Genomic DNA, 20,454 nt, shown 5'->3' on the forward strand with positions numbered 1-20,454 from the left:
AAATGTAACAAAAACCATGGTAGATATGTTAAAAATATTAACCTTCCTTTTGACATAACAGAAATAAAATTTGAATAATAATAATAATAATAAATAAATAAATAACAGAAACAAAGCTTGATGTAAAAGAGGCCTAATAAAGACAAACTGGTGAGTTTATGCACAACGGTGTACTTTCATTCTATGTCCCCCTAATTCCCACCTCATTTCCTTCATCACTTGTAATTATCATATTCAATTGTTTTGAAATTATCATCCTAAACTACTTTATTGACAGAGATTATAAATCGTTTCCACTTCCAACTGTCAACAGCTTCTCCTGGAACTTTCTAACTTCTTTCACCTGATTGGTTCCTCATGTGCTGTTGGAATTTCTAAGTATTGTTTCAAAAGAAAATCATACAGCTTGGACTGATTCTACTTACACTCCCTCACCAATAGGAGAAGCTATAGTAAGTCTGTGTGTTCTTTGCTTATTCATGCCATGAGAGATTGAGTCCTCACCTGTGGACAGCTATAGGGGATACCTATAGCTTCCCAGTTCTATGGCAGTTTAGATAGCTTGGATGCACCAGTTCCTGGATTCCTTCAGCTTTTGCTCTTCAAGAAGTTCCAGGGATAATAAATTAGCAAACTCCCACTAATAGTCAAGGGATCATAAAAGTCCCTCCAATGTTTCAGTTATCAAAAGATGTTGCAGTATTTGTCATATTTTTATGACATATTTTTATTACCGCCCATCTCCCCCACTTGGGGGACCTGGGAGGTTCAGTATCCTTTCACACACATGTGTGTTCATGAGTGTGTGCATGTAGATTGGTGTGAGTTCAAAACAAGATTTATGGGAAATTTGTGCAGCCAAATAATCGTCCCAAATATATTGGGCATGCTAGGCTAGCTTGGTTATATGTTACAGTTCTTCAGAGTCAATATATTTCTGAATTTCTGATTTAAAGGATTGTTCCTTCCTAGGCTTATCTATTTCATTGCTTTTGACCTGATCCTGAAATCATATATGCACATTCTTAAGAAAGATAGTAAAATAAGTACAAGGTAACCAGCTGTCAAGCTTGTTCTCATTCTCTCACAGGTCATCCTGGGTTATTCTACAATAATGGACACAAACATGGATGAATCTAAGAAAAGTGTACACTTAACAACCGAAGAAGTCAGGGAACAAGAAGCCATGGAGGAGCCCTCAAAAACAGTGAGTTTGGACAATGGCTTGCCAAAACTTATCATATGGTGACAATCAAAGCTGATATCATTGTTTTCAAAGTTTTAGAGAGAACTGATAGGAAAGCCTAGATTTCAAGGCCTTGTGAGATATTTTAATTAAACTTCAGTAGAACTATTATCTTATTACAAAAGATAATCATGGTGGCTCCATGATGATGACAGCGCATAGGATTATTATAAATGTATTTAGTTAAAAAAAAACCCTCTTCAAAATAGCAGGTGTTAATTATGTGGAGAAAGATCTCAACATCTAGAACTGATCTTCCTGTTTTTCAAACCAGAATTCATCATTATTACTATTTATTTTTAATAGCTGCAAACATACATAATTCACTTTTAATATATAATCTTGCCAATTCAATTGATATCACACTATTTTTCCAATAGGAGCTGTCAAAGACACTCATCTGGGTTTCACTGGCCTCCGCCAGCATAAGTTTGCACTATGGTTACAACATCTGGCTAGTTTATTCTCCTGGTGCGGTAAGATCTTTCCGTACAGCAGATGACTTCTTAAAGAAGGTGTTTTTGTATAAGATTCAATCCCCAGAGTAATTCTATGCTTGTTATACCTGCCCAATACCTACTTTTAATAGAGATGATTTTTAATATATGCATTAACAGTTGAATAGTTCACACATACTCCATGTTTCTGTTGTGTAGAAAGTATGGAACTATGAACTGGATATAAAACAGTAATCGTTTTTATTTTTTTTTGGTCAGCTAAATATTATACTTTGTTTTTCACCAATGATGACATAAAAGGAAAGCAGCTTCACTGCAATATCCCCAGATATGTTTGAAGTTGGAGTGGGGATTATCTTTACTCAGAAACCGATTGGTACCCAATGTGGGACCAGAAACACAGCTGTGATGTGCTCTTTCCAGGTAATGCCCACCAGTAATTGGGATACTGCATTTTGCACCATCTGCAGTTTTTGAGTGGTCTTCAAAAGCAGTTCCACTCTGAAGCAATCTACTCAAAAAGTGATGAGGGCAAGGTATCTGCAGCACCTTAAGTGTCAGATGCTGTCATCTATCTGAACTGACTTCAGTTCTGATGTTACCATAAACATTTAGTTTCACCAGTGCCATGTAAAGTTCCTGGGAACCTATATAGAATTTTGAGCTTGCCAAAGGAAACCTGTCAATGCTAAACTCAGACTAAGGGTGCATTATCTTTAGAGATTTGGAGAAGGATGGAGGTCACCTTTCCCAAATCACAGCCTAGAAGCAGGAACAAGTTGGAATGGTGTTCGCTTGGACTGGCCCAGGGTAGAGCAGGCTCTTTCAATTCAGAGATGTTACCTCTAAATGTTAGCAAGTACCTGTTCAGAGCAATTATTCAAATCAAAAAGGCTGTTTCTTTAAATTGATCAGCAAAGTGGAATCAGAGTCATCCAAGCCAGTGGTCTTTTCTTCTTTCTCCCTCCCTCAAAGCAATTCCCAACTGAATCAATCAGATATGGTTGATTACTGATGGAATGCAGTATCCACAACATGAACCTTGAACAGCAAAAAAATCTAGTAAAATTCTAAAGGTTTGTGAGTGATCCATGCTTAATATGTCTAATCTTTAAGCAGAATTTAGTGATTCTGGTATTGCTACTAATCTGATAAGGGATGAATACTATAAGTGCCTTCTGATTCTCACTTCCATATTTGCCAAAAAAGGTATCAAATAAAGGGAACAATGGTCCTTATAATATAGATAATGCAAGAATATGTGTTCCATGAATCAGTTTTTCCTGTTTCCATAGTGCAATGGTGCTTTTTTTTGCAAACTAGAGTTATTTTTGAGTCAATCAATTGTAATGCTCTTTATAAATGAAATAACCCACAAGGGCGTTTGCAAGGTCATTTCTAACATCTATCCCGCTTTATCACTGCCCTCCAAAGTTCATCTAGTCCCTGATCTGGTGTTTTTGATGCCATGTGCATGCTTTTTGCTTCTCTTATAGCTCCTACGAGAGTTTTATAACGCCTCATCATTTCACGTGCTAGTTGTCCCAAAATTTCATGTAATTGTGATGGCAATCAACATTGCCATATTCCCACTTGGAGGCATCTTTGGATCACTTTTGGTTGGCTTTTTGGCAGATACACTTGGCAGGTATGCTTATTTCCTTCCTTCCTTCTTTCCTTCTTTTCTATCCCACCTTTTATTTTTTTGTTTTTTTATAAATAACTCAAGGTGGGGAACATACCTAATACTCCTTCCTCCTCCTATTTTCCCCACAACAACAACCCTGTGAGGTGAGTTGGGCTAGAGAGCGCAACTGGCCCAAGGTCACCCAGCCGGCTTTCATGCCTCAGGCTGGACTAGAACTCTCTGTCTCCTGGTTTCTAGCCTGGTGCCTTAACCACTAGACCAAACTGGGTCTCAATATCTATGCCAACATTCTATCCATAGAGCACTGTGCATGATTAACAAAGTGAAATGAAATAGAACAAAGTAAAAAGTAATCTAAGCATCTGAAATAGTTTATACTGTGCCTAAAAAAGTCTCTCTTTCTGTTCAAGCTTCAGTAAGTTCAGATAAGCTCACTTGGCTGACATTAATGACCCAATCCTGACAAGATAATGCTCAACTAACTGAGAGATTGCCAAAGACTTAAGAGCAACAGCCTGAACTGTGTTGAGAAAGCCATTGACAATCAGTGCAGCTCTTTCAAACAGACAAAATATGATCCCAGTTAGCAGTTAGCAATTAACATCTGCTAACAGGTACCAATTAGTAGTTTAGTTGCCATATCTTTTACCACCTGAAGTATTTGGTTAGCCTCCTTTTGCATGGTATGAGTTATTCTATGCAGCAAGCAGCATGGTAAAAAATAGAAATTATTGGACAGTCTTGTGATTACTACTTTTAACTAGTCTCCATTCTGCTTTTTATCTTCTCTCCTCTTCTTTCTCCCTCCTTTCTTGAACCAAATGCCCTTCTTGAAGAATTACACCATCTTCATATAAGCTAACAAGTACTTTATTTACAGATCAAAAAAAAATACCAAAGTTCAGAAGCAGGTAGGAGAAAAGACATTATTTTGTGTGATCATACCATGAGAGAAAAGGAAGGAACGGTAATGGGGATAACAAACAGGGCAAGATTATGGGAATCTTCCAGAATCTAACAACCACCAAGAGATCACCTAACTTACACACTTAACCTTTCTCTGCCCATGTAGGATTGCTTAGCCCAACACCTCCCAACACCAACACATTGCACAAGGCATAGCTATTGTTGCCAGTTCCAAACAGTTCACAAGTGATTACAGCTGGCCCACGAGATGTAGCTGTATACATTCACTTCTTGCCACTGACTGCAACATGGAGATAGCTAAGAGTTCAAGGATCAAGTCAAACTGCTGACTTGCTACTCTCATCTCACATCCTAATTTCTTTCTACAACAACACCTCTGCCTTGTATGGATTCAGTTTTAACTTGCTTACCTTCATGAAACCCATGATCACACTTGGCCATGATGAAGGGAACTAACTGCTTCCTTAGAGTTAGATGGCAATGAATGGTAAAGTTAGGAGTCACCAGCATATCAGTGCAACTCATTCCAAAGGTCTAGTTGAGCAGTTTCATGGCAGAGTTAAGTAGTGTAGGGACCAAAATGGAACCGTCTTAACTTGGCAAGTTTCTAGCCCCATTCCTACTATTCAAAAGGGTCTCCAGCTGCTCTTTTATATTAACATGTCTTTGGCAATGGCATGAAAACAGCTTCTTAATTCCAGCAGAACAGAAAGCATCTGACCTTCAGTCTTTTTCCCTGAGCTTTTGTTAGGCTCATATTTCTCTTTCTTCTGGAGAGTACTTCTAGAGTCAGCTCTTGCTTTAGTGCCTTTCTTATTTGATTCAGCTCATCTTCTCTTACTATTCCTGTCCTCTTACCCTTTCTTCAACATCACAGCAAACTTGCACTTGGGGCACATGTATGACATAGTTTACTTCCTTCAGAACCAAAATATTCCAACCATTGCATGCCACAACTGCATAATCATTTCCATCCATCTTTTTTGATTGATCGATTGGTTATGTTAAGTCATTGTCAACTCTTAGGAACCACATAGATAGATTTTCTCCATATTAATGATCTTTCCCTAACTTGGTCTTTCAGGTCTTCCAATGGTGCACTCATCACCACTGTAACTGAGTCTATCTATCTTTCCCAGCATCAGAGCCTTCTCCAGAGAGTTAGGTTTACACATAATGTGTCTGAAGTAGAATAATTTGAGCCTGGTCATTTATGCCTTGAAGGAGACTTTGGCTTGATTTGTTCAATGATCCATTGGTTTGTTTTCTTGGCTGTCCATGGTATTCTCAGGAGTCTTCTCCCATACCAAAGTTCAAAAGCATCAATACTTCCTTTATCCTGCTTCTTGAAAGTCCAACTTTCACTTCCATAGAGTGTCAAAGGGAATACCATGGCTTGCATGATTCTGATCTTTGTTGGTATAGACACGTATTCACGGCATTTGAATATCTTTTCCAAGGCCTTCATGACTGCTCCACTAAATGGTAGTCTGTAGCGTATTTCTTGACTGTTTATTTACTGTTGCAGGTTGATCCAAAAAGGCAGAAGCTACTCACCACGTTGATATCTTCATTATCAGTTCTAAGACTAGTTTGACCTGTCGACATTAGTTTGTTCTTCTTTATATTCAATTGTGATCCCATTTTTTCACTCTGCCGCTTGACTTTTAATATTAGAACTTGCAGATCCTTTGCATTTTCAGCTATCAGGGGTAGTGTCATCAGCATAGCACAAGTTATTGATTTTTTTTAAATTACTTGCTATATTATTGCACACATTAAAATACCATTATTTCCCTTTGATCCTTTCACTTTCACAGAAGTTTATGCACTTGCATTCTTATTTGTTAGATTTATATCCCTTCTGTCCTATAGGAGGTCAGGGCTGCATACATAGTACTTCCTCATTAAATTGATTTCCCACAAAAAGAGAGAAAGAATAAATGGTTCAAAGCCATCCGGTAAGTTTCCATGGCTGAAAGTAAACCTGAACCTAGGTCTCCCTATTCTACTCCCCACACTTTAAACCACTGCACCATCGGTTAGCTAAATATGTACTATCTATTCAGAGAGGAAAATTGTTAAACCTCATCTGGACTCTTCTTCAAACTCAGTCAATAGATTTGCTGCTTGGAGATTGCCTGCCTAATATTCCTTCCAGAATGTTTGCTTCCTTCGCAAGTAGCATTCATTCAACCACCAAAAATGTGCAATAATTTATACTAATGAGAGCACCCATATCTCTTGCACTGTCCAGCTGAGCCCAGAGCTTTGGGGCCACTCTTTTCTTCTAATGCTTCATCTCTTCTGCAGGTTTCACCTCTGAGCTCCACAATAAATCATTGATCTCCTGACACTTTATGCTTAGCTCCACTTCTCATCTCGACTTGGCAGAAGACACCCACAGATCCAGCTTGGCTAGATTCTAAGCTCTGCTTCAGACAAGGATGTTGTATGCACCTCAACCGATTGCCCATTGCAGTGGAAAGATGCCAGGGTCTTTCCTATTACATCTACAGAATTGCTAGCATCAATACTTACTCTTCTTGTTGAATCCTGCTGATAAAACGCCTCTTGCTCATTTGGGAATCATCTGGATATTTGTTCTTAGACCATTTCCTGTTCTGTCCTTTATGATATATGTTTCTCAACATCAGGCTTCAGTTTAAGCAGGCTTCCACATTTTTTTTTCCTTTTTTAAAAAATTGTCAGATTGAGATTCTTTTAGGATCTCAAAGCAATGTCTTTGAGATTCTTTTAGGATCTCAAAGCAATGTCCTCATGTCTCCAACATTTCCTCATGTCCTCATGTCCATCTAGGTTGGACTGAGTAGAGAAAGACAGGGCCCAAGATCACCTAAAATGTTTCATGTCAGCTGAGGGTGGACCCCTTCACTGTTTATTCACTGATTTCTCTCCAGCTTCTTATTTCTTTCATTTTTTTTTCCCCCCAGGAAAGGTTGTTTGGTGCTAACCAATATTTTAGCCATGGTCTCTGCCATCTTCATGAGTTGTACCTATTTTATATATGGCCTTGAATTCACCTTTTTTGCCCGTTTGTTCACTGGGATATGTGCAGGTGGGTCATATCCATAGATTTAGTAATTTAATTCTTTAATATATATATATTTTTATGTATTTGCTTATATAATTTCTAATCTGCTCTAAGGAAAATTGTTTGGTAGATTACAGTGTTGCATCAGGCATTTTTTTAAAACTAAAATCATTTTAAAAAGAAATTTTAAAAACCCAAAACACATAGACAGCAAGATGATTGATTAGTCATCAACACCATCAAGTCTGTGTAAATTCTTAGTGACCACATAGACAGATTTTAGCCAGGCAGCAAGTCTATACAATGCAATTAATAAATATTACAGGAAAACAAAACAAAATGATATATTATTTCAGTGTAAAAATAATAATGATAAAACCATAGACATCCTTTGGAAAAGGCAAATGTATTTTATTGACACACAAAAAAGATATTAACATATGCAAAAAGTCTATCTCCTTGACCAGGAATTAAAAATTCTTTTTTGGTTCTGCCATTTGTCAGAGTCTTTGGATTTTAAAAAAATAAACCCTGTGAATCATAACTTCACAAAATCATTTATTCTGATGACACTGTATATGTGTGCCTTCAAGTCACTTTTTGTGACCTTCAACCCACAACGGTAGAAGGTCTTCTCTTTCTGCCACCTTATTCACTTCAATTGTTGAAGATTCCTGGATGGCCTCTGAAGGTGACCTTGTGCCCAGGCAGCTACATCAGCAAGGAGAAGCTGCTTAGTTTGAAAATGTTCTAGCGCAGGAGCCATTTGACCAAAACTAGACTCTGGAAATGGAAGAATACAATACAAGGAAATCCTAGGGTATTTCCATCCTGATATGGTGAGAAGACTAAATACTGTAGTTCTGGTGGTGCCAAGAATGACGCTGGTGGGAACATTAGCTGTTATTAGTGACATCCTTACTAGAAAGGTAAAAAAAAAAAATGGGGGGGAGACTAAGAGTAATGCATGATGGGGTGAGAGCATGTAGATCTGTAGGTAGGAAGGAAGCCAATCCATCAAGAAGAAGGAGATCCTAACTCCGTGCAGGAAGATGCCATTTCTATATGTTGCCAAGAAAACAGTACAGATATGATTATCCCATTTAGACAAATTTGGGTGCCCAGTGATGTTACATCAGAAAGGAGTTCTCTAATTACTGAGGAGATGTGTAAACCTCCTGTGAGTAGATAGTCATGCTATAGCAAGGCCACAAGAAAATCTAGTACTTGATTGTATAAATACTGAAAGATAAGTGCCTCACTTTACAAAGACATGCACAAGCAGAACATACTGTAAAATGAAACAGGTATGGACGAAGGACAGCATAAAATCATCAAAGCAGAAATTAAGTATACTGAACTGGATGTTTTTTAGAAATAAGTGAACGTTGATGGACCACAGCAGGCTACTTTAAACCAGATTATTGCATGGTACGTTATTCTGGGCATGAGACCGTGCGAAGAAGTGGCAAAGATACAAACAGATATTACTAAATATGCACTTAGACATAACCCAATTGCAACAGGAGCATATCTTTTAGAAAACTGTTATCCAGTAGACTTCAGTATTGGGCAAATGTATGCAAAGGAGGAAGCTGAGGAAATGAACGAGGTGCCTTTATGTAGGAATGAAGCTGTCATTCTTTGATTCACTAATTTGGCACAAAACATCTGCCATCAGAATACGACAGTGATAAACATATGCCAAAAGATAGGGATATACTGAAACCGTAATTTTAATTTGTGTCTGTGTGTGTGCATGCCTTTGAGTTATTGTTAACTCCTGGGGACTGCCTGGACAAGTCCCTGCAGTTTTCTTGGCAAGATTTCAGAAGTGGTTTGCCATTGCTTCCTTCCTAGGGCTGAGAGAGAGGGACTGGCCCGAGGTCACCCAGCTGGTTCTGTGCCTAAGGCAGGACTAGAACTCATGGTTTCCTGGTTTCTAGCCTGGTGCCTTGACCACTACACTAACCTGGTTCTCTAATTTTAAATTAGAAATCCAATTTCCCTTGAACTGATTTGTGGGGTCACCAATTCAACTTGGGCTCAGATTTGAACCTCTACCTCTTTTTGGCCAGTATAGAAAATCAATAACTGACTTACAGAATTAGACTTTTGAATTTTAAAAGGAGGATGCTGCCAATAAATAATCTTAGCAGAACTGAATGACATTTGCAAGCAAAGATATGCCTTCTTAAGATCTGCCTCTTTCCAAATGAATATCTTTGAGGCCTCTCCAAGATAGGGATTTGAAAACAACAACAGCCAATGTTTTGCGTGTGCAGCAACCACTGTGCATGTGCAGCAGTTGTGAGCATTTCAGAAGGAATTAAGCAGCAGGACTTTTTTTCCCCCAGCCCCCATGGATTTCAACAAAACTCCTTAAAGGTTCTTGCCTGTGGGAGAAGATTAGTGAACTCTGCAATGATTTTGTGATACATTATATCTTTCCAAAACACTTCAACAGTTTTTTTAGAATTTTTCCAGAATCCAGATTTCAGCCAAATCCAACTTCTGAAATTTCAATCCTTTTTCAGGGCCGAGCTAGTTCCCTTATGTAAAGCAAGTATTAATACAGACACCGTAACTTTGTGTGTGTCAAATGCAGCATGCCAATAGATTTTGAATTGGTTGCTTCTCAAACAAGATTAAATAGTATTTTGTAGCACCCTTCCAGGAATGTCCTAGGGATAGGAAAAGTTGCCATGTCTAGCCAGTGGACATTTTATACACCATAATCTGTTCATACATTTCTGTGCACAATGTACTTTGCATGCTGTGAATTATCCTTTGCTTTCTGTTTCAACCAGGTTTAATTTTCAGTACTGTTCCTTTATATCTGGGTGAAATAGCCCCAAGAAACCACAGAGGAGGCCTTATTTTGCTAACCCATTTCTATCTAACTGTTGGTGTCCTGTTGGCTCAGATACTTTCTGCGAATGAACTCCTAGGAAATGCAGAAGGTGATTTGAAGAAATGAATGGATAAGTGGTTTGTTGTGAACATAGATTAATAAAGTTTGTAATTAAACCCATAAAATCTAATAGTATAAATACATACAGAAGAAGAACATGAAATCAAAAGGACCAAAGAATAAATGCTTCCTTATTTTACTGGCATTAATTTAGCAGGGACCCCAAGAAAAACCTGGAATCCTCCTTTGTACTGCCACTCATACGGTTCATATGGTTCCTCAGTCCTGCCCTTCTTGGTCTCAGGTTTCCTACTATTCACATTTTTCTCAGCAGGCTGCCCTATCAACATTGCTCTATAGAGAAGCTCGGTGGTGAGCTGGAGGTGGGTGGGATGGTAACTGGCTCCAGTTAATGACCTGCTGCTGTTGGGTAGCAATAGTGGTAGTAGAATTGTATTAGATTTATATCCCACTTTTCATTCAGGAGTTCAAGGTGGCATACATAGCATTCCTTCCTCCTATTTTTTCCCCCAGAATAGTCTTGTGGAATAGATTGGGCTGAGAAAGAAAGAAACTGGTTCAAAGCTCTCAAGGGAGCTCCTGTGCCTGAGAGTTGATTAGAACCTGGGTCTCCCTGCTACTAGTTGGGTACTTTACCTATTACCCTACAATGGCTCTCTGTGGTACTGTTTGTTCTGAAAGTGGCCCATCTGCTCAGTAATAAGAGCAGCGTGATCCAAGTAAAAGTGGTGCTTAAAGGGAGAATTAACCTCTCTTTGTGCCCCCTATTACCAAAAACCAACCAACCAACCCAAGAATCAAATATGGAGAACTATTTCTATTCCAATTCCACATGGGCATAGTTGGACCCTAAGGAGAGGGCAGCATATTGAAGTGGAGAAACATACATGCTTTCCAGTATCTGCAAATGATGAATCCATGCAAATCGTAAGCTCTCAAATTGGAGAAGTCCTTTTTTTGCTTGTAGTAGATCAGGTTGTCACCACCATTTCTGCTGTCTCTGTGTCACTGTTGAATGTTCTGGTGCAGGTTGGCCTGTACTGATGGGTCTTGCGGGATTTGCACCCCTGGTTCAAGCGTTTCTACTGCCCTTCATACCTGAAAGTCCAAGGTACTTAATGATTTATAAGAAAAATGAACAGCAAGCAAGAAAAGGTAAAATAGACCTCTAAGATGAATATCACACATAGTGGGGATAAATCTGTTAGTGAGAGGAGAAGTGAAAAAGGCATGCCATTGGCTTTTCTCATGAGTCTCGGGTAGATGTTTGGAATTCCTACAATTTTAAGTTATTTTAGTTATGTCCCATTTTGATTGTGGAAAGAGAAGTCTAGAAGTTATTTGGCAGAAAAAGAGATCCTGGCTAGAAATCAGGCATGAAACACATGTAACACTCTAAGTTGTTAAGAGAGTGTTAGAATAGATTAACAATACAATACTTTAGATGTGCTGTGTGATCAGAATGCTACAGTCCACCTTTCCTTAAGCTCTTGAAGAAGAGAGATACAGGTGTTACATTATGTCATGCACCTATGCACAGGGTTTTACTTGACTTCCACACTCCTCCCTCCATACATGGGGGCATGACATAATGCAACACCTGTATCTCTCTTCTCTGAGAGCTTAAGGGAAGGTGGACTGTAGATACCATCTTGAGAGCACATCTAGAGATCCCTTCCTGTGCAGCTAAGGATATTATATAGAGTTATCTAAACTGTAAAGGTTTGTCAATTCAGTTCTGGAGGGAAGATCTGAACCCCATAGAATAAGATCTCACTAGAATTGCAGGGTGAGTCCCAATACCAGTTATGTGGTGTCTCTTGGTGGTCACTGTAACATAGGGATTTGCTGGTTATTCATGACTTGTAAGTTAGCCACCCGTATTTTATCGTTTATGTCTATATCCCTCCCTCCCTCCCTTTCTTGTTTATATCATTTTAAAGCTGTATTTGTATCAGTATTACTCCTTTTCTTTGAAATTAGAATTATTTTTGAAGCCATTGACACAGAGGGAGTGCAATGTTATCTTGGACTTACTACAGTCATAAGATAGACTATAGCATCCATTGAGAGATCAAGGGAAAGCATGCCAATTCCTTCCGGGTTAGTTGACTTGGCCATTTAATTGCTACTAATAGTCACGTGACTGTCTAAGTCTGAAAGAAGCAGTTAAGAAAGTGCCACAATTAGGGCTGAATTGTGGAGAAGACACAGAGGCTTTTATGCTAGAACCTTTCCCTAAACCTGGCTCTAAAAGCACTGCTGTGTGGGTTATCCGAATGATTTTCTATTCCCTTTTCCCTTTTTTCCCTCATTCAGTCCTGAAGTTTCTGAGAGAGACAGAGGATGTGGAAGACGAAATTGAAGAAATGCACCTGGAGGACCTTGCTGAGAGTAATAACAAAGACATGAGTCCGCTGAGACTAATTCAGACTCCGAGTCTGCGGTGGCAGGTCATCACTATAGTTGTCCTCATGAGTGGTTCGCAGCTCAGTGGTATAAGTGTGGTAAGCAAGGCTTAAGTAGTTTGAAGACACATTATGAACTGCTGGAGAAGGAATGCCTATGCGTACATGCATGTGGTGGGAGACACTAGTCCTGTTTTGTCTTCCTTTGAAATCTGAAGGCCAAGACTTATGGAAGGCAACTCCGTATCTCCAGTTAAACACCACTGACACTGATGCCATTGGCTTTTGCCACTCTCCCCACTTCAAAATGGTTCTGCCTGGAGCACACATCCCATTCCACATTCAGTCCAAAATGAACAGGTGTCAGCTCATGAGCAGGCAAATCACATACAATCTGACCCATGGTTTCTGTCTAGCATAGGCTACCCCAAAACAATTGCTCCATGTATGAAACAGTTCAGGGATGGAACATTTTGCACGACTCTAAACCGGAGATTTATTTATTTTATTTTTTTATTTATAAATTTATTCACCGCCCATCTCTACCTCATGGGGGCCTCTGGGCAGTTTACAATAAAATGAAGTTAAAATTTAAAACCATTTCAAGATATATTTGTACTGCTGGGCATTTGCCAGATAATGTCTCTTCCCAGTCATTCTGGGACAAATTTTATTTTAATCGTCCCACTTTTATTGTTTATCTTGTTTTACAGTAAATTGCTCTAGTGTTTTATGGAAGATTTTGTTGTTGTTGTTGTTGTCCTATTCTATATGCCAGCCTGGGCTCCCCTGGAAGGAAGAGTGTTGTACAAATAAAATGTAATAATAGTAATGTTTTAGCAATTAGAGAGCCATTTTGGTGGCTAGAAATCAGGAGACCATGAGTCCTGCCTTAGGCACAAAGCCAGCTGGGTGACCTTGGGCCAGTCACTTCCTCTCAGCCCTGGGAAGGAGGCAAGGGCAAACCACTTCTGAAAAACCTTGCCAAGAAAACTGCAGGGACTCGTCCAGGACATCTCCGAGAATTGGACACAACTGAATGGATTAAAAAAAAAAGCAATTGACAGATATATTTGCCAGTCTTGATTTAAGCCCAGCTGAACCTGCACAAGAGCAAAGACAGATATATATTAGGGTTCAATTTAGCATAGGAATTGTCAGTAGGCTTGTGCTAAAGTAAGGAGCAGGAGTGATTCTGCTTAACAAGCCATTTGTCTCTTCCAGTCCAGGAATTGATTGGAAGAGTCAAAACAGGCTTCTACACATGTATAGTATTGACGCAGAACCTCCAGTTACTGAAATTGCTGGGTGAAAGGCTTGCAGCAATAAGGAGGAAAACAACATAGGATCTTTGTTTAACTTTTAGAAGGAGAGGGGACATGTCACTTTCTGAAGCAGCTTCAAAGGGTTATTTTGCATGAGCCCCCATCAGTGAACTACCCATTTGAAGCTTTGCACATCCTAAGGCAGCTGGGGGTGGCGACAACCGACGGGAAGCTCTGGCATGGGCTGATCCATGAAGTCACAAAGAGTCGGAAGCGACTGAACCAATAAACAACAACAAAGGCTTAACTGCCCAGCCGTTCTGTAGAGAACTCAGAACGCCGCTCTGAACCTGTATTAATCCCATGTGCGTATGTTTTTTAAAGATGAGGCAGGTAACCTACAATCAATGAATCATAAAATTGGAAGGGATCTTAGAGGTCAGTGAGACCAACTGACTTCTCAGTGCAGGCTCCACTAGACCATCTCTAATAAATGACTATCCAGTCTTTGAAGACATCTAAGGAAGGAGGACTTATCATGTCATCCTGTTGCAACTGGCTGACAACTTGTACAGTCAGAAAATTCCTCCCGATGTCTAATCTGTACCTTGTTTTAACCCATCTGTCCTGATCCTGACCCCTGGGCCAATAAAAATAATTACACTTTGTAAAGTTTTAGGACCACAACCCAACCCTTTGGCTGAATTCCATGTGGCTCTTAGTGAAATTTCAAAAGCCCTTTGCAAACCAAAATGATGTAACTTTTTCCTGGCAGCTGAGAAATAATATGTCAGGGATAATAAGAAAAAGGTTCCAGAAAAACAGAAAAAGAAGTGATGGAAACAGGGAATATGGTGGCCCCAGCCATTTTTTTTCTGCCCAGGACACAACTGGCATACAATATGGCCTCCCCAAAAAAAAATCTAATGGGAATGAACTTCATTTTAAAAGAGATGATCTACCTCTTTATTAAAAGTATTAGGAATTTTAGAACAATGTATATATATTTTAAAAGGAATTATGATTCATAATATCATAGCTCTCTGTTTCCCTTGGTGCAATTCAAATAATGCCAATTCATTATAGTATTTATTATTTAAACTCATATTTGATTCATCTATTTATTTTACACCATTTATATCTTACCCACTTTAAACAAACTCCCCGCCATTTTATCCATAGGACACTCGAGGAGTTTGTCCTGCATAAAGTAGAAACAATTTTAAAAAGTACACCATAAAACTGCTAAAATTTCTAGCAGTGCTGGTCCAAGAAAAATATTCCTTTCTTTTTCTATAAGTGCCATATTCTGTTCCAACTCTGAAAAAATCCCTTTCTGTGTTCCATATAAACAGTTTCAGGAAGTGGGTCATCTTTAAGAGGGCCTCTCCTGACCATCTCAGCATTTAGAAAAGTTCATGTCAGGAGCCCACTCCAATCCCATGTTCAAGTTAGAGGTGGGGAAGAAACCCAATATGACAACGTCATCTCACATTTTTCATCCACTTTCCATTAATATGACAGAACTGGGTCAAGAGACACATGGGGGCAACAGGAATCTGTGATCGTACTGTGGATCTCAAAGCAGATTTTGGCAGGAGAGAAAATGATGGTTTAGTTAGCTGAATGAGTTCTGTCTCCTGTTCCTCCCATCAGGGGCAATTTGGTATATATGTGGATTCAGTTATGTGATTTATGATTTATCTTTATTAGATTGCTAGGGCAATCCAACTCTGGCAGATCTTGTTATTTAGAGAACCTGAATCTGGAGAATTTAGAAGAAAAAAGTTGAAAGTATCCCTCTCCCCCTGCCCAATCTGTTGCTTTTCAAATGCATGGGGTATATGACTCCCAGAATTCCTATCTGGTGTAGTTGTTGGCTGAGAATGCTGGGTAACATAGTCCAGCATATCTGGGTGAGGAAAATGAAACTCTTTATTGATGAAGTTTTTTTTTAATGATTTTTAAAAGAAACTTCAGTATAAAGGCAGCTCATCTCCAAGTTCCAGTACAGGCTGTTTTAGTTTTTCAAGCTTCTGGATCAGAAGTAGGCCATTGTGGCACTTGAAACCTTGGTAAACTATAATTCCTAGTATCCTTCAGCAATGACCCTTTTTCTTAGGGATATCTAGGCTGGCGAAGGTTTCCCAACCCTGCTCTGGATCACCAGTGGCTTTTTTCATGCACCTAAGACTTTTATATTGCTCTGGTCTGCTTGCAGGCATATTTTTATACAGAACGAATCTTCTTGACTATGAATTTGAGCAGCAGCAGCATGGAGTACGTCAGTTCTGCAGCCATCATTATCATCTCCTCCTCTGTTCTAGTAGCGGTGAGAAAGTACCTCCTCTCTTCCTCTGAATTTTAAGTTAGGGGTGGGTAAATTGCAGCCCTATGCTTCATGCATAACCCAGCCCCTGGAACCCTCCATATCATGCTGTCCAAATTCAATGGGAAAACACTGCAATTTAGTGATATCATTTTCCAGGATTTTGTTTTTTAACTGGAGGAAATAAGAAACACAGCGGTTCCATTTTTTGTCTCCCCAAAGCCCAACTTAATAATAAAATTATATACTATGCCACTGTGGTTGTTGCAGCTAGTTTCAAATGAACTTAAGAATGGCAGTTTCAGAAGGATTTGTTAAGTATTCTGAATAACAAGTCTTTGTAGGATGGATCTTCCCAGCCTGGGTCCTCCCAGTTGTTGTGAATTACAACTCTCATTAGTCTCGACTACTGGCAGGTCTGTTGGACTTATGGAGCACATTGTATCATGAGTTCCCTAGAATTGGGGAAACTGTTACTGGACTCATATACACTTTGCTTAGTTTCATTGTGCCAGATCATGTCCCTCACGGCCTGTGGATGAACCCATCCTCAGGTTCAGAAGAGTAATTGTCTGACTCAGCCTACTTCTGATGGTCCTGTCAGATACTGAGTGGGACATCTGGACAGCACAATGTTGGGGGAGCCTGCCTTTCACTTCACTGTCCTATGACGAGTTGTTTTTTTCCTTCCTTTCTTTCTTTCTCATACACTTTCTTCTCTTCCTATTCTCTAGATATACTTGGTTGATTCTCTGGGACGGCGAGTCTTTCTTCTTGTGGGTTTTGCAGTCTGTAACATCACCTCTGTTTTGTTAACCATGTCACTTGAACTTCAGGTGTGTAACTTGGAACATCAAGCATGGGGATAAATGTAGAGCCGAGCATCAGCCAAGGGGCTTTTTTCACAATCTGTGCCCCACTTCCAGGTCAAAAAGTCAGTTGCTTCCTCCTTATCTAGGGACAAAGCTGTTTTCAGATGGCTGACCTGTCCAATGGCTCATTCACACAGCCCTGAGGATGCCCTTTCCTCCTGTTCTCAGGATGGGAGGAAAGCATGAGGATCTGAACATTGCTGCTTCCACCACACCTCCAGCAGAAGCCAGCAGAATTGTTGCCTTCTGCTGACAGAGATGGTGATGATGCTCTTCACCAAGGGTGGAGTTAAGAAAAAGGGCAGAGCAGCAGGAAAGGAAAGGATCTGCTCTTGGCCTGGATGCTTGGCAGTGGGGGAGAGACACAGGCAAACAAATAGATAAGGAAATTAATGAGGCTAAGAAGAGAAGCTAGGTGAGATGAGCATGGTGGGAGATGGCTGCCCTCTGTGCCGTAACAGTGCCTGCTAAAGCTGCATGGAGCTCAGTGATGGGAATAGTGACCTTGTGAAAGATTGAGTTTTAGCCTTCTACACAATCAATATTCAACAGACCTAGTCCTTGGGGGAAAAGGGGAAAAGGAAGCGAAGGACAAGTTGCATGAGAAAGACATCTGGTTTCTGTGGCAATCACAGTTGAAATGGCCACAGAGGCACAGAGTCCTGCATCTGGGAGAGGCCCTCCAGCAGTGAGCCAATTAGATTTGCAGGTCACCAACCTGCTGAAGACTCCTCCTCCTCCTCCTCCTCGTAACACTGACACAGAGTGAACACAGAGGAGGCCTTCTTGTTCTCCAGTGAGAAGCACAAGCTTCCTGCTGGATCACCTCAGCAGCAGGCTGGCCCCTGGGATGAAGGCGTGGCAAGCAGGCTGCCCTGCAACCAGATCAAGGGGCCTGGGTGAATGGGCTCTAAATGGGAAAGAAGGCCTGCTGAAACTTAGTTTACTGCTATGCTGAAACGACTCTTTTAATTGCCACAGACAAACTGGTTTTTGATTTTCCGCTTCATTCACAAGCTGTTTTCCTTTGGTGAATTTTTTTTTAATGAATGGAAGGTCTTACTGGCCTGTTTTTTCAGGGACATAACACTCCCCTTTTGCATTTCGCCATTTACACATCTCTCCAGCCCTCTGCAGTCTTCCGCAGTCTGATTTGGAAAAATCCTATAGGAGGTTTCCTTCTGATGCGCTCCCTTGAGCTGGAATGGAAGCCTGGGAACAGGGAGACTGCAGATCACAGAAGAGAGGAGTTCGCAGAGACAGATGGGACATCAGCATTCAAACACATGCCCTTTAGCCACCTTATACTTAGGTAAATGAAAGAACCCAGTGAGAATTTCCCTGAAACATTATTCTCTGAAATGGTGATGAAGCTCTTTCTTTTTCTGGTTCAGTGACAATGGAATGGAGGGGGAGAATCAAACAAATGAATGCAGAAGTTTTAACATCCAGCCATATTTTCCTTAAAATCATCTAGGGTATGAGCACGAAGCAATGCACATTCCCATTTGTAGCTGTTTCCCAAGAAATGCACAAGAACATTTCATTTCAATTCTAGAGATTTTACATTGCCTCTGGCACCTACTGGACCTTTTGACAAGCTTGGCTATGGAGAACAGAACAACAGTTGTTCAAAAGTGTATCTCAGCCTTGGCAGCTTTAAGCTGAATTCCCCAGCTGTGCAATTCCACACAGCTTAAAGTTACCAAGGTTGAGAAACAATACCGTAGACAATCAAAATCATCTACTGATTTCATCAATACATCACTGAAATATGTTCATCTTTCTCCAACAGGGTATTGTTAGTGAAATGTCATATTTCAGCTCCATTTTGATAATCATATTCATTTCTGCGTACAACATGGGACCTGGTAAGTACTTCAATAGATCATGTTCCTCTGGAGGAAGATCACCATCCAAACAGGAGAAGTCACTTTGTCACTGGATAGTGATTCTCCGTTCCTTGCCTCTTTTTTCCTCACCAAGGCCCACTTCCAAATGTACTTACAACCGAGCTGTTCTCTCAATCATCACGATCCTCGGCCTTTGTGATTTCAGGCTTTGTGTTCTGGGCCACACAATTTATCACAGGATTAACGTTCTCCTACACAGAGGTGAGTGACTTTGAAGGCCAGCTTGCTGGAACCCCATAACTGGCACATTTCAAGCCTATCCATGAAGCTGTGTACAAAAAAAAAAAATGTGGGTCATCTGCAGTTTTCAGATGCTCTCCTGAATCTTGTCACCAAAAATGTTCCACTGGTCTGGTAGAACCAATCTTGTTTTAATTTACAACTTTTTCACCATGGTGGAAAAAAAAAAAATCTGACAAGGATGGACAGCTGCATCAGACAGACTTGATGCTGCAAGAGGGCAGACATGATAGAGCACAGCTCTGTGCTCTGGTAATTACATTTTACTCTGTGCAGGGGAAGAGAGATTGTTTTCTGCACAGAGAACACATGAAGCTTTCTCTCTGCCTGGAATTGTGAATGGTAATCCATAGAAGATACAGGTGGGAGCTGTTGATCCCATCTGGAGCAGCTTCCACTTGTATCCTTGGCAATAGTGGCAGGACAAGATCCTCATGGACCAGATAGGCTAACAAGGAAGAACAAGGAAGATGCCCAGAAGGATAGGTAAAGGTAAAGGTTTCCCTTGACGTAAAGTCCAGTTGTGTCCGACTCTAGGGGGCGGTGCTCATCTCCGTTTCTAAGCCTTAGAGCCAGCGTTGTCCATAGACACTTCCAGGTCATGTGACCAGCATGACGACACGGAACGCCATTACCTTCCCGCTGAAGCGGTACCTATTGATCTACTCACATTTGCATGTTTTCGAACTGCTAGGTTGGCAGGAGCTGGGACTAGCAACGGGAGCTCACCCCATCACGTGGATTTGAACCGCCGACCTTCCGATTGGCAGCTCAGCGGTTTAACCCACAGCGCCACCGCGTCCCACCCAGAAGGATATTTATGTGATAAAAGATTGTTTTTCTCCCTGTTTCTGTCTCTGAATTTCCACGCATCCTTTCCATTTTCAGGAGTATGTTAAGAACTACAGCTTTCTCATCTTCTGGCCGATCTGTGCAGGAACCTTTTTTTACATCTTCAAAATGATCCCGGAGACCAAGACACAAACTTATATTGATATCAAAAGAGTCATGTCAGTCCAAGTAACCAAGAAGATCCACACCAAGGGGAAAAAGCGTGTCAAAAGACATGCCTGAATTCTTTCCTCCCTCCCTTCCTAAAAAGAAAATCCTGCTTATCCTCAATCTGTCTTCATACGTTGACAGAGTTTCCTTCTGCTC

General features: G+C 40.3%; 1 protein-coding gene across 1 annotated transcript; it reads left to right on the plus strand.

Annotated features, from left to right (window-relative positions):
- The first annotated feature begins 1,126 nt into the window (after nt 1-1,126).
- On the plus strand, nt 1,127-20,370 carry LOC134493062 (solute carrier family 2, facilitated glucose transporter member 5-like). The gene is made up of 12 exons (XM_063297312.1): nt 1,127-1,207; nt 1,627-1,722; nt 3,201-3,352; nt 7,234-7,358; nt 10,145-10,297; nt 11,299-11,424; nt 12,589-12,776; nt 16,164-16,274; nt 17,006-17,107; nt 18,939-19,014; nt 19,130-19,257; nt 20,185-20,370. Exons 1-12 carry the CDS (start codon nt 1,127-1,129, stop codon nt 20,368-20,370), a joined length of 1,524 nt encoding a protein of 507 aa, XP_063153382.1.
- Nucleotides 20,371-20,454: the final 84 nt, after the last annotated feature.

This window comes from Candoia aspera, chromosome 3 (genome assembly GCF_035149785.1).
Source record: "Candoia aspera isolate rCanAsp1 chromosome 3, rCanAsp1.hap2, whole genome shotgun sequence".
NCBI classification, from domain to species: domain Eukaryota; kingdom Metazoa; phylum Chordata; class Lepidosauria; order Squamata; family Boidae; genus Candoia; species Candoia aspera.